Below are 14,951 nucleotides of genomic sequence, written 5' to 3' on the forward strand. Positions count from 1 at the left end.
AATTTATTGTGCCTAATGAGAGGCGCAGAATCACATTTGGGTCCTTTACTTAGGTGAGATCAGTGCACTGCTACATGTTCATGTTGTGGGAAGCTTCTTTATTTCTGTGACAGAGGTTTAGGTAGAGATATCGGCCTATCACAGATACATATGTATATTTCATTCTGTTCTTCATTAATATACCATATATATATATGATTATATATGTTTGTGCTTGCGTCTGTGTGTGATGAGAACTGTAAGAACAATTAATCCTTCATTAGCACCCTCAATAAAATGCTTAGCACCCCCTTAGCACCTGCAGAAAAAAATATCTGGAGCCGCCACTGCCTGCAGGTTATTTCCACTGAAATTATTTGCAGTTTTATTGTTTTGTTTGGGGCTCAAATATTTTTTTTTTCTGATGGGCAATTTTCTGTTTTTATTCTGAATTTTCTATAAGAATTTAATTTAATTCAGAACGGCCATTTACTTCTTTTTAATGCACTAAGATTACGATAAGTTATTAAATAATCTTGATGTAAGTGATTTAAAACATGAGGCCGTTTTCTGATATCCTGGTTGTGTTTTTGCAGATCGTGCAGACTCTGTGCCTCTTCCTCACCCCCGCTGAGAGGAAGAGCTCTCGCCTCTGCAGGGCCAACTCTTCCTTCAAATATGACACCGGCCTGTTTGTTCAGGGTCTGCTGAAGGTAGATACTATCTCTGTAATGTTCTCTACAATAAGACTGGAGTTCAGTTGTTGGCTTTCGTCTGCTTACCTGATGCTGAAGTCGTCTTTTTATCAAACTTGATTTGTTTTTTAGACCAAGGAAGTGTTGGGATGAGATCTTTTTATTGCACTGCATTTTAAATCAGCCCAGAACATGATAGAATGATACAAACACACCAGAGTGCAGAAACCCATCCCTGCCAGGTTGAGTTCAGCTCTCCGTCTGTGTCTCCGCTTTCATCCTGTGGTTTTTATAACTCTTAGGACTCCACAGGCAGCTTCGTCCTGCCGTTCCGCCAGGTGCTCTACTCTCCTTACCCCACCACGCACATCGACATCGACATCAACACGGTGAAGCAGATGCCGCCGTGTCACGAGCACACGTATAACCAGCGGCGCTACATGCGCTCTGAGCTGAGCGCCCTCTGGAAGACGGATAGCGAGGAGGATATACCTCCGGACACTATCATCCACACCGACGAAACCTTCACACCTGACCTGTAAGCACGCATCGCTCTGAAAACATTACCTCATCTTTAAACTATTAAATTACCTTCAATTCCAGAATTAGAACATTTTAAAAGTAATTTCCTCATTTTTGTTTCAGAAATATATTCCAAGATGTTACACATAAAGACACTTTGGTCCAGTGTTTTATAAATGAGGTAAGGACACAGCTGAATTAATTTCTCTTTTTTATCATTTACTCGGGGTTAAAAACTCAAAAAAGGTTATTTTTAATTAGCAGGAAAAATACAAATTAGAGAAATTGCATCTTCTGCAGAAATATGGAGCTGTACCTGAGCCAACCCCTCACTAAATCTGCTCAACATCTGTAAAATTGCCTGAGTTAGACCCATTTTTGTGTTTGCTAAGGTTGCTTAGCTGTGGCATCTTGACATGGATTGCCATTTCAAGCATTCAGCTCTATATTGTTAGCCACCTTGCTGCTGAACACATGATCTGGTTTGTCTGTTTGTAAAGCAGTGAATACATGAAATATGTGCTCCCACAGGGTGAACGTAATCTCGAGACAGAAACAGCAGAATTTCTCCCAGAGGGTCACAACCTGCCGTTCGTTCTCATGTTAGCCTCCTATTTTTCCTCACATCAACAGCCTTAGCATGCTTCCTTTTCAAGGTTAGGATAATGGGAGAAGGTGGACGAGTGTTATTCCATGGGTTTTTTTTTTTCACCAGAGTCGCGGCTCAGACTACTAATTGCCATCCTGTGTCGTTCCCAGGTGTTCATGCTGAAGCCGGGCCTGTCCCTGCGGAGCTCCTATCTGGCCCAGTTCCTGCTGCTGCTCCACAGGAAGGCCCTCACGCTGCTCAAGTACATCGAGGACGAAACGTAAGAGACGTCACTTAAATCTGAAAAACAAAAGGGATCGACGTGTGACTGCAAACACGAACACACAACAGATACAGCGAGGAAAACTGAAACATCACAGCTGCTCATTTCCTTGTTTTCAGTGTTTATTATTGCTTTGATTTTTTTAGTTAAAATGTTTTCTGCGTTGTAAAATTTTACCATCAGGGTTTTTCTCTGCACACTGAGGGTACAGCAAGCTCTGAGGGACAAACACCCAAACCCTGGATGGTTTGTTTTTTTAAATGCCACGTGCTAAAAGGACAGGGCTTCAGTGCTTTCAGCTTGTCTCGTTGGATTGAGATGCACAGAAATCTAGAGGACCCGGGTTCAGTCGGCTGCAGATGATTAAACTGAGATGAAGAGCAGAACATCAGAAAACCCACCGTGTGGAACGGGAGATGAGGAGAGGAGAGGTTCTGCTCTGTAGGTGCTGTTCTGCTGAGCAGCAAAAAAAAAATCTGATCTGATCAGAAGATTCATCTTTCACAAAGCTAAAGAAATCTGAAGAATTACTTTCTAAAGGTACTTTTTAGATGGTCGCAGGATTTGCGTCACTTTATACAGTATGAGAATGAAAATGTAACATTTCTACAGATTTTTTTCACTCAGTGGCTCACAGTACAGCTTCTTTTAAATGGGTTCTGAGTCTTATTTGGACTCATTATAACTCTGGTTCCATCTGTGCTGAAGACTGCACACATAAAGTGGTCTAATGTCTGTTTTTATGATTTGGTTTTCTTCAGAAAGCTGCTGTTTGTGGTTGTAAAATACCACACACAATCAGAGATCAGATAAAATGTAGTTTTGTGGATAAATTAGGGTTAGAAGAGACTCAAATTATTTACCTTTTATTCACACAAAGTTTAGATTTCAAGCAAAAGCACAATATTTGGATCAAGATGGATAATAAATTATAATTTAAAAAAATACAAGTATACATGGGGCTAAGTTAGTCGTTTCAAATTAAAAGCAGAAGGTTCAGCTTTTTATAAAATATGTTTTTTTAGATTTTTCAGTGGTTGAAAGATATGTTTATTTTTGGAAAGGTTGTAACGCTTTTCAGGAAACTCTTTTTTTGTTGTTTTGTCGTAATGTTTCCAGTAGAAAAAGTCTATCAACCTTATTTCTGTTTTGGCAAAATGGATTTTCAACTTTATAGTGTTCCTCAAGAGAAAATGGGGAGGATTTTAAGAGAAAGACTGGGAGAAATGAATAGTGAAGCTGCCACCAAACAGGAGGATGAGGTGCACACGCTGCTTCAGATCTGTGCGTCAAAACGATTAATAATTGATAAAGATGGAAAGCAATCTCACCCCTAATTTGTATTTGATGTGAGCTTGGAAGAGTGGGACATGTTGTTTAGCTGCACGGTGTGATGAATTCTCTGCAGCATCTCACGGTGACATAAAACTTCCTTTTTGTTGCATTAAAATAACGACCGATGAAGTGATGCTCGACACGTTCCAAAACCTTCAGAAGAGCTCGGCTTCTCAGAAGCAACAGGGCAGATTATCATCATCAAAATACTAAATGGAGTTTTTACGATTGTCGTTTGATCACTGACAAGATCTTCTCATTTCTCTGCCCTCCCTCGGGCGCAGAAATAGTGCCAGGTTGCAAGGTGACCTGAAGGCATCTGCCCTCACATCACAAATGGGCCTTTTAATTTAAGCAGCACGTGAAATCAGCACTGGAGAGCTCCACTCAACCATCTCCCCTCCATTTCCTGCCTACAGTGAATAAAACGACTCATTGTGATCATGCTTCGGTCCCATCTGGGTTACAGTAAGCACATCTCGGCTTTGAGTCTTTGTGGACTTCTTTGTTTCACTCCACTCCTCCGGTGGTGACCTGGTCACGCCTCCATCTGGACTTGACTCATCTCCTTCTGTGCTCCGTGAGCGTTGTCACAAATCTCTGCTGTTATTTTTCTTTCCCCCCCCTGTCCAACATGCTCGAAGATGATTCCAAGCTAATCGTTTTGCGTTGCATAAATAAATTCCTGAGCAGACCTGCGACGACACCAGCTCCACGAGACAAACCATTATTCTTGCATGAAAGTGTTAAAGCAGCCTTGTTTGTGATTCAGCCATCAGCCTGAGGTCTAAGGGCACACTATTTTACAGATGCTTTGACAGGATTCTTGGTGCTCCCTTGCGATTCTGTAGCAACATACATAATTCAGCATGGAGTGACATTCATGTGCACAGCTGCAGCCCTACTAAATGCTAATGTCTGACCCTGACTTGTTTAGGTTTGGCAAAAGTTGCATAAATCTCTTTTTCACAGGCAAAAAGGGAAGAAGCCGTTTCGATCGTTGCGTAACTTGAAGACGGACCTGGACCTGACGACGGAAGGAGACCTGAACATCATCATGGCATTTGCTGAGAAGCTGAAGGCCGGACTGCACTCCTTTGTGTTCGGGAAGTCGTTCTACACCAGCGTTCAGGAGCGAGACGCGCTCATGAGCTTTTGACCTCACTCACACATTAAAGGGATAGTCTGGTCATTTTTGAAGTGATGTTCTGTCCAGTAGTTATCAATAGTTAGTGCCTTATCAGCTGGGACATCGGTCAGAGAGCATGGAATATGGAGACTTCATTTAGGTAGGCTAATGGCTAGCTGAATAAGAGCTTATTTTTAGTTTTTCATGCTTGAAAAACAACTCTTTTTTTTTTTTTTTTTTTTTAAAAACACTGGTATGAAGGAACACTTTATTAACTAATATTAAACTTCTATACTTTTGCATGACAAGGTTTGTTTGGTTTGTCATCGTTTTCTCAACCATACTGAGCATAGATTGTGTTTATGCTGATGGTGCTGAGGCTGCGAATGTTTCTGATCAGTGCATCTAGTCACTGCAAAAGTTTACTCAACTCAAAGCTGGACTGATACATTCAGCAGCCTCTCATCTGCTAAAATATTGAGATATACTAAACCTAGAGACACATGTCAGCACCCTAAAAAAAACTGTCATTTTGGCTTCAATCCTGGAGAACGGGAGAAGATGGAGGAGACTCTTCGTGGCTCAGCACATACAGTTGTGTATTAGCATGAATGTTGTTCGGTTGATAAAGCAGCAATGAACTAATAAAACGGTGTCATGCAAAAATATTGAGGTTTGATATTGGAATATGTAGTGTTTTTTTCATGCTGGTATGTTGTTTTTTTGAGAAAAAAGTTGTTTTATGAGCTCAAAAAACATCCTTGTTTGGTTGGCAATTAGCCTAGCCTGGATGAAGACTTTTGCCCTTTTCTTCATACTCCGTGCTCTATGACTGATACATTACTAACTATTCAGAACTATCTGACAGAGCATTACTTCAAAAAATGACCAGACTCTCCCTTTAAGGTTATGGACATTTTGTTTCATTCTTGTATTTGTTTTTCTGTCGTCATGCTGATGCAAGAAGCGGAGTATTTGTTTCTGTTTCTGTGTTTTGATGGAGACGAGGCATGAATTCACAGACGGACTGTGACTGCTGTTATGAGCCATTAGAATGTGATCTGTGTCCTCCATCAACGATGAGCGTAATGTGAGCTCCGTGTTTTTAGAGGACTTCCTCTGAGCTGGATAAATTATTCATGAGCTCTCTGTTAATTGTGGGTCTGGATTAATTTATGATGTAAAAATTGGCTGAGGTGCCCACAGAGACATTTGGAATTTAATTGAAGATTATATTTATTGAAAGATGTGTTATTAATGTCAACGTTTCCTGAGTTGTACAACAGTTTGCACACATTATCTTTTTAAACACATGGAAGGCTTTTTAATGGTACAAAAACACAGATAAACACGAAACATTGAGATTTCATACAAGGTTTATAAAATAAAGCCATCACAGTCCTTCCACACAAAGTCTGTGTGTAAATTAAATATCAGTCATTAAATATATTTGCTTTGGAATATACTTTTTTCTCCTTATGCATCTAATCAGTTACTGACTGTAAGGATTACAGACCTTTACTGTAAACTGTTGTCATTTGATTTTAAATGCACTGAGTTGAGTTGTGTTACAAGTTTGTTGGTGTTTTTCTCTCTTTGATATCAAACACATTTATTACAGATTCTTTACTGTCTGTGTTTCATGTCTCTATATTATGTGAAATGTTGTAAAACAAGCCCATGAATAATAAATGCTGTCCTGACAAATCCCACGTCTTCTGCTCTGCTCCAGACTTCAAACTGACAAAAATAAAGTTATTAAGGTGTATTTCTGTCATCCACAGCTTCACTGAGAAACTCTGAAAGACAAACTGGTTTTATACACTTTATTTGTCTGAACTCTGACTCATGCAAGCTTAAAAACCAGATAGCAGATCTTTTTTATAATGTTATTTCTCAAGATTTGACCAGAATTCCATAATTCTCAACAGAAGATGATCTTAGTCTAAAACTCTGACATGAAAGGTAGACAATGTGTATTCTTTAAATAAATGCTGAACATTTCTTTCAAAAATGTACTTTTCCTAATAATTTTCATCATGTAAGTTTTGTGTCTCGTTTGGTTTTGAAAATGTCAACAAGTTTAGGATTTTATCTTGTGTAAAAGGTTCAAAATGCAACACTAAAAGCATCTTTTAAAGTGGTCTTGATCAATAATTTTTGATCAAAGTTTTTTCTTTGGACTTTGACTGCGTTTTCACCCATTATTAGTGCAGATTTGTAATTGACCGTGACATCATGTTGTGCAGTTTGTTTGTTTTTTAAATAGTAAACTGAACAAAAGAGAAGCATCCAGCAGATGAACACCAGCTGATATTCATGTTTTTAAGAAACACAAAGAACATCAAAAGACTCACAACAGGGAATCATTTTGTTTGTGCTAAAATCAGTCCAACTGTGTTATCCTTTGTAATTTTTCTGAATTCACCTAAAGAAATGTGAGCAAACAATATCTTTGTGACAGGCTGGTGGAAACTAGAAGCCCAAAGATGATACAGAGCCAGGAAGCCTCAGCTTGGCTGCTAATCAAGAAAGTTATTGATGGAAATTAATTCACTTAAGTTTTACTTTTTAGGTACTTTGCCACTTTTCTTCGGGCAAAGTAAAATCCAACGATTAGACTTGTGTGTCCCAGCTTAGTCCCAACAGGATTGTTAGGACTGAATGAAATCTTTATTAAATAAATCAGCACGAGAACCTCGAACCAGCCTCAGACCTTACATCTGATCAATTAGCCAGTAAGATGCAGCACTTAAAAGTCTTCTTTAGGTCAGTATTTTTTCTTATTAAGTCGGACCCTCACAGTCTCCCCTCAGTCTCCTATAATACATATATATATATATATATATATATATATATATATATATATATATGGAAAATAATGATATAATCTATGAAAAATCTGCCTTCCCTGAAGTGCTGCGTATAAAAAGGCAGCTTGAAGATCTTTGCCCATCTGTAATTGCCTCAAGCAGGAATATAATTACACGTCCTCTGGAGGGCCTTGAAGTGATGCATATTTAAAACAAGACAAAAACGAAGCAAGTGAAGACGCTTTTAATTACTTATGGAATATCTTCAAGGACTGCACCAAAGATGTCCTTCAGAAATACAGTTGAAAAGATAATTCACAAGACATACAGGCAAATGCTTCTAAGGCCACAACTAAAATAGATTGGTCTCCAGAGGAAGGTTTGATTGGCAAGTTCATTTGAGCTTCATGTTAGGAGGACTTTGACCTATCTGAACTCTGTGCGTCCTTTGGGGAGGCTTCATTGTTATGAAGCCTAAACAACCGCTTGTTGTATGTCAAGATGTCCCCAGGAGTTCTGATGAATGCAAGAACAACAAATAGTAATGCTAAGTACTGTTTTCTTCTGCTTAAAGTATTTTCAATGGTATGATGGTTTCTTAGGAGGACATAAAAAGGTTCAAGAGTTCAATGTGAAGTGGCAGTAAAACACAAATGTCCAACATATGTTGGACAAAATGAAATACATTTTGCTGTGCAGACAGAGAAGCAAAAGCTCTGCTAGGTACCCTGAATGTTCGGGTTCTTCAGCATATCTCTGAATTCAACAATGAGACCGTGATGGAAATGATGAGGAAATATAGAAAACTCAGCTTCCTCAGCCTCTGCAGCATTAACGACATCCATGGGCCAGCTGCAGCACCATGAGAGCATCGATGCAGGCTGCTGGAAAGAAAGCTCAGAAAAATGAGAAACATAAATCTGCTCAAAGCTGCAAGCATTTTTGGCCTCAAGAATGGGACAGTACTGCTTCACCCCCGTGTGTTTAATCTCCTGAATCTGAAAAAAGATGGCCCTCATCTAATCAAGAATGCCAAGAATGTGCAGCGTCTTCAATCTTCAGGCAACAAGACTGTTAAATTCCCAGTAACACGAATCTGAAACAACTGCTTTCAACAGTCATTAAGTTAGTTTTTAAGACACTAATTTCAAGAAGTGAGTTTTTATTTACTCTCTTACCCATCCCGTCTCTTTAGGTGTCATTGTTTTAGTATTTTTAATAATCTGATGTGCTGATGCAAATGTGTATTTCCTCTGAAAAGGGTAAACCAAAATAGTGAAAAACAGGATTTTTATTGCAATACATGAAAATAATATATTTTTAATAAACCTTTTCATAAAAATAAGATTGTAAATGTATATTAAATAATGTATATTAATGCATATCAGAGTTAGTGTGTTAAAATCATTTAATATTATTAATTTTGTTGCTTGTTATTAATATTGTTTTTGTTGATTAGGGTCATAAAAACTGAGCTCCTGTAATACCTGAAATACAGTTATGTGAATGGTAATGTTTTTATTTTTACATTTGTTTGTATTTTTAAATAGACTTTATTGTTTGTTGTTTTGCAATCATTTTTTTGTTTTTTTCCTTAATTTCTGTACTATTTTTGAGAGTTATAAATGCACAAAACTAAGATGGCTTTTTTTAGTCTTATTGTGTACAAACTACACAACGACAATAAAGATCATTTATTTTCTATTCCATTCTCTTCTATTTTGTTTTTCATCAATCAGGAACCAGACTAACATGTAATAAAGTATCTAAATATTTGAATGACAGGGAAAAGAACATGTTTTAATTATAAAATAAAAACAGAATTTCCGTAGAGAATCAGAGCATTCAGAGATTTATATAAAGCAAACTTCTTCATCTAAAACTTCAAATGACTTTCTGTTTCAATGTGATGGGAGAAAAGAAAAAACACATAATTTTTAATCCTATTTACTGGCTAATCTCTCACTGGCACTATTTTCTAATGTACGTAGAACATTTTTTTGTTTAATCCTGCGGTAAACATGTTTCAAGCTATTTTAATGTAATTTAATTAAAAGAAAACAACATAAAATATATTTAAACAGCAAATTCTACTTGTCAAAGTCATGTTAAATATTTATGTAAAGTGAAATAAAAACTGCTCTGATTAAATCCCACTGCCGAGAAACGCTCGTGCTGATTGGTTGAGACAAATGTCTGACAGCGGTAGGCGTGGCCTAAATATACTTTACTGCAATTGGTCAGTTCTTGACTCTCTATGTTTCCTATTGGGTAATTCCTGGACCGCTTTTGACAGATCAGGAGAGAAGCTAACTGGCTATCTGCCATGTAAATATTGAGCACAGGATGCTAGCTGTATCCAGCTTCACAACGACAAAAAGGGCAGCTACTCCTCACTAACTGGGGCAAAGATGAAACGACCAACTGTGTTGGAGATATTAAGGTAAATTACGCGCACTAGTGGACTTGTATTCATCTTGTGAAAAAATAGAAGTTATAAGATGCGGCCTTCAGTCGTTAGCTTGCTGGCTACTAGCCTTGTTGCTAACGTCAGTATGGCTTTCCTAAAAATAAGTATTATTACGTGATACAAAGACCAGAACGTAGGTCAGCTGTGTTTCATAGGAATGTTAAAACTGGTTACCTAATGAAACGCGTGATTAAGCTGTTTGCTTTCTAATCAGAGGAGAGTTTAGAGGAAATTCCTGAAGATTTGGGATTAGATTGATGTAAGGTTAGCTTCAGTTTTCAGGTATTGCTTTGGATTCCAAACACCTGAGGTTCAAGTAAAATTTAGAAAACATCTACATCTGCACATTTTATTTTGTCAGTACTTGATCGTTTATTCGTGTTTGATGGTGTCGCTGTGTAAATGTAGTGTTTTTAATGTCAAAACATGAAAAGGTGATCCTTTTTTTCATGTTTTGTTCAGATATAACAATCTGTTATATTCCAAGTTGAGGGAATTCATTTAGTCTGTTTGAATCCAAGATTTGTTAGTAATAAAATGTTTACAAACAGCACTCGTGGCCAAAATAAATGAACTTATTTGCATTTCTGCTAAGTCAAATAGCATATTCTGCACTTACGTTATAACATATAAACCAAAACTGAAAATAGATAAGATGTCTGTTAAATGAGTGTAGTGAGTCACCAAATGCCTGCTGGGTTTTTTGTTTTGGTGGCAGGATGACAGGTTGCTGGAGTTAGGTGTCTTATGATTCCTGGATTCTGTGAAGAACTATTTAAAGATAATCACTTTTTGTATGTTACATGTAGTGGCTATCCAAAGACTAATTTATAAATTAGGCTCTCTGTTAGAAGAAGCACAAAGTTTTGTTACAGCTTGGTTGTTTTCAGCAGACATCGGCTGAGATGGAAAGATTTGTGTTTACGTGTGTACTGTATTTATTTTTACAGTATAACTGGAAACATCTGGTTCCACCAGCCTCCTGCCACAAAACCTCGATCACTAACCTGATTAAGTAGAATAAATAATGTGTAGTTAAAGATGCCTCACTTCTTTAATGTTTTAAGCAAAGTTACATCTTCACCTATTGCTTTTTATTTATTAAGGCGTTAAAACAAATAAAAAAAGGACCATCTTGAAAACTTTGAGCAACTTGCTTGCTCTCAGGACTTTGTTTCATTCCTTCCTTAAAGTCAAACTTTGTACGCACTTTTGACAGCTGAAAGAGTTCCAGTTCCTATTTTGCTCACATTTCTCCTTAGAGAACTGTCGGTAGATTCTGATGATGTTACATTAACAGTAAAATACTTCCTCTTAAGGTAGTTTGAAGTACATTTTAAGTTTTTTGGGGGTCACTTTGCTCTGGTAGAAGACTGTGTGTGTTTTTTACAGATAATGAGATGACTGCATATTAAATTTGATGGTTTGTGCATTAATCTAATCTTCCCTCACACTGTTTGTATACAAACCTGTACCCTGTAAACTGATTTCAGTTGATAAACGTCTGATGTTTCTCATTATGTGTAGAGTGATAGAAAATGTTTTAAATTAAGTTTTCTGTAGCCATTATAATAAGCAGTTCACCACCACTCGGGAATTAGATTATTTGGCCGGAAGGCCTCTTTTTAAACATGTTTAGTTGTGCCTTTCTTGCAGCGTTTAACTTCCTGAAGTTGTGAAGTTTTGTTGAACTTACTGACCCTAGCTGCCGTATGAGTTCACTGCCGTTTCATCTTCCTTAAAAACCACAAAATGACTACCTGAAGAAATTTAGCTAATTACTGTAGCTTTAATAACTTATTATTTTTGCTGTCTTTACACACCTCTTGTGCAAGTTCCAAACTATTTACTAGAGAAATTTTCAACAAGGTTGCATGGCAGATTTTGGTCTCAGTAAAGTAAAAATGAAAGTTACAGAATAAACAATCAGAAATATTATCTTTGCCTTCTGTGATAAAGATGTTAGCAGCACATTTATGTGGTTCCTTTTCTGGACATGTCTGTTGTTCCTTATTCACAGAAATACATTTGCTAATTGTGAAACCTAAACTTTTGTTTTTTGGGTGACAGATGATAAATTTGACTCGGCTCTGTAAAAACACGTGCACTGTTTGCAGCAACAAATTATCATGTTTTGGATAGATAAAGTAAATACTTTATTTGAATTTTAAACTCTTAATATTTGTGTATTTTTGTATATTTTATTTCACTAAAGTTGTTACGTTTGAAATAGAAACTTTGTACAGGAGTTTAACAAAACACAAATCTCATTTTCACTATATTTTAAAATCATAGCATTTTAATACTGTTATGATCAACTCATATTGTTGTCTTATTTTGCCTAATTGTATTTATTACCTAAAAAACTTTATAGAAACTATTTGAATGAAAGCTTATCTAAAATTTCAGTGTTTCTTATTTAACTGATGCACGTTATCATCACAGTTTGATCTTAACCATGTGACTGTTGTTTTAATTATTATTATTATTATTCATTATTTTTATCTTCATTTTTTTACAGTTTTAGATGTCAGACTGAGAGCCCGTAGCCATGGATGCAACCAAAAACAATGACACCAACAACTTCCTCAACATTGAACATTTGGATTCGATTCTCAACAAGCACAACTCAAACTTCATCTGGCTCCTCGTTGGTAAGAAAATTTAGTCTTTACTGAGGGGAAAAATAGCTTAAAATATCTACTTTTCATTTGTTCCCATATGACAGTAGTGTATCCATGCAAAGAACTTGTGAATTGGTGTTTATATTTCCTTGTTGTTGTGATGTAATTAACTCAATATTCTCATATAAACAGATTAAGTAATCCTGGTTTTGTTGTCAGGTGCAAATATTACAAACCAGGATAACAAAATCCCTCCTTATTTGTTATTAATAAAATAAAATTATACTCTCGTGACATAAATGGTGATTATATTTATTGAAAGATAGAAAATGTTGCACAGTGTTCAGTTCTGTTTTAATAAGACAAATTTAATCCTCTTAAAAATTGCTTGAAAATGTATTAAATTGTGATAAGTGACTCAGATTTCTTACATTGTAGTGAACAGTGGAAAAAAATAATATTAAGTTACCTGAAGTATTGGTAATTTATTACTAAATAAATTTCCTTTCTAAGCATTAAAAATGATAGCTTTATTTGTTGTTTGATACGAGTCATTATTAGGTTGTTCTTTTTCATTTAACAGTGAGTGAACATTTTTAATAAAAACTGACCTTCAGCTAAATTGAAAATTAATTTTATTGAGTACCATTTGTTTTTTTTCCCCTCTATCTTTCAGCTACCATTCTGTCCTGTGGATGGATCATTTATTTAACTTATTACAACTCACGCAACATTGGCTTCATTCTCACCCGAATCATCAACAGGCTTTACAAGGATGGCTACATTCACATCGGTGAGTTCATCAAGATCTCTGTCACAGTGAAAAAGGGCTGCCAACACTTGAGTTAAAGTCGTTTCTCTGTCTGCTGAATCTCATACTTCTCTCATAATGAGATAGGATCCCTCTGATTAGTCTGAACACCAAAGTGTAACAATTTCCAGATTAGATTTCTGCACATAAATGACAAAAGAATGAATGATAAAACGTCTTAAGGCCATAAATCCGACAGAAAATCTTCGGTGTTCAGCTTGTAATAGGTTTTCTCTTACAGGCAGGTAGATCTCAAACACTCCACATATAAGAAAGTAAAAATCAGTAAACAAATCAGAGCATCTTAATGAATTTTGTTGTACTTCATCCTAAGAAATAGAGCAATTCACAGCCATCTAAGTTGATTAGATGCAGATATGAAAACATACATTTTTATGAGGAGGACATGACTCCTATGAGTCACTTACGCAGCGTAATTTTCTTTTTGTTTGGTTTTATTTTTAACCCATGTCAGATGACCCAGATATAAATTTACCCTAAAAAAGGCCCTGGTAGGGAGGTAGGATGTTTGAAAAGATAGCATCTCACTGGGCTGTGAATAGCTGGTGAACAGCATTTATGAGGGAGTCTCCAGATTGTCTTCAGTTTCGTCACATGAGTCACCGAGGCGTGCGGCTCTGTCGTCTTAGGTTTGAACACGTTCAAAAGATTTGTTCAACAAACTGTATTTGTTTGATTAATTATTCATTTGTGCAACAAATTGTCTCTCAAAATAGTCACAGAGTTGATGCTCATGTCCTGAAACCACCTCAAGAGAGCTAGAGCTGCATTTAACCCCTGCATGGGAGCTTTCTTCGGACTCAAAACCGTCCAGGTCTAAATCCACGTCCAAGATAACTGCCCATCATCATTCCAAAGTGCATTGCAGTAAATTCAATCAAAAATCTGTTGAGGTACAAAGCAAGCTTAAAATAATGTGCACAACCTGGAATACAGCAAGCCGTGCGCCCTAAAAAAAGCCAGGGTGTTCAAAGAATGGATGACCGAAATGCAGCCACACGGCTCGCTGGTCTCTTGGTTGCAAATACTCCGAATGCAGAGAGACTCCAACCGAAAACCAAATAGTCTTTAACAGTCACAGCTAAAACAAAGCAGCCTTTTTATTTTCAAAAACCTGTTATAATAACACATTTACAAAACGTTTGCAGTCATTCTACTAAGGATTTTAAAATGTAAACTGTAAAGGTCGCACGTTTGCCTCCTGGCTTTACTGCGTGGAGTTTACATGTTCTCCCCGTGCACAGACCAAAGAACATGCCTGTTCAGTTCATTGGTAACTCTAAGTTGTCTCTTGGTGTGGGTGAGTGTATAGTGAGACTGTGTGTCCCTGTGATGGGCCTGGGACCTGTCCAGGCTGTACCCCGCCTCTCACACAGGGACTGCTGGAGACAGGCACCAGCTCCCTGTGACCCAGAAAGGGAAAAGCAGGTAAAGAGGACGAACAGACAGATGGATGGATGCTGTGTTGGTCTGAATTTCCTGTTTTCCTGTCCCGCTCTGGAAGCCATCTGACGCTTCAGCAGTGTAGTGTTGAGGAGAAGTGACATGAATCAGCAGAGTTAATCTCCTTAATCTACCCTGAACCTCAGACCCAAAACCCAACAAACCAGAGCTAGAAGAAATGTTGGTGGTTTAGGACAATTCTGGGAGAAAAGGTTCAAGGTGGCTCATTTGAAAAAG

At 37.2% G+C, this 14,951-nt stretch overlaps 2 protein-coding genes across 16 annotated transcripts in view; both read left to right on the forward strand.

Moving 5' to 3' along the window:
- c9orf72 (C9orf72-SMCR8 complex subunit) overlaps positions 1 to 6,241 on the forward strand; it is an 11,276-nt gene extending 5,035 nt beyond the window's left edge. For all 3 annotated transcript variants that reach the window (XM_017426098.3, XM_017426097.3, XM_017426099.3), the window contains exons 6-10: positions 576 to 692; positions 977 to 1,212; positions 1,320 to 1,377; positions 1,956 to 2,065; positions 4,376 to 6,241. In XM_017426098.3, the coding sequence (XP_017281587.1) occupies positions 576 to 692; positions 977 to 1,212; positions 1,320 to 1,377; positions 1,956 to 2,065; positions 4,376 to 4,562 (708 nt within the window). In that variant the 3' untranslated portion in view covers positions 4,563 to 6,241. The remainder of the gene's footprint in view (positions 1 to 575; positions 693 to 976; positions 1,213 to 1,319; positions 1,378 to 1,955; positions 2,066 to 4,375) is intronic.
- A 3,392-nt stretch (positions 6,242 to 9,633) lies between these two features.
- Positions 9,634 to 14,951, forward strand: part of kiaa1109 (KIAA1109 ortholog) — a 63,449-nt gene continuing 58,131 nt past the window's right edge. For all 13 annotated transcript variants that reach the window (XM_017426156.3, XM_037977961.1, XM_017426160.3 and 10 more), the window contains exons 1-3: positions 9,634 to 9,788; positions 12,337 to 12,469; positions 13,116 to 13,232. In XM_017426156.3, the coding sequence (XP_017281645.1) occupies positions 12,367 to 12,469; positions 13,116 to 13,232 (220 nt within the window). In that variant the 5' untranslated portion in view covers positions 9,634 to 9,788; positions 12,337 to 12,366. The remainder of the gene's footprint in view (positions 9,789 to 12,336; positions 12,470 to 13,115; positions 13,233 to 14,951) is intronic.

The sequence above is a fragment of the Kryptolebias marmoratus genome, linkage group LG10 (genome assembly GCF_001649575.2).
Source record: "Kryptolebias marmoratus isolate JLee-2015 linkage group LG10, ASM164957v2, whole genome shotgun sequence".
NCBI lineage: Eukaryota > Metazoa > Chordata > Actinopteri > Cyprinodontiformes > Rivulidae > Kryptolebias > Kryptolebias marmoratus.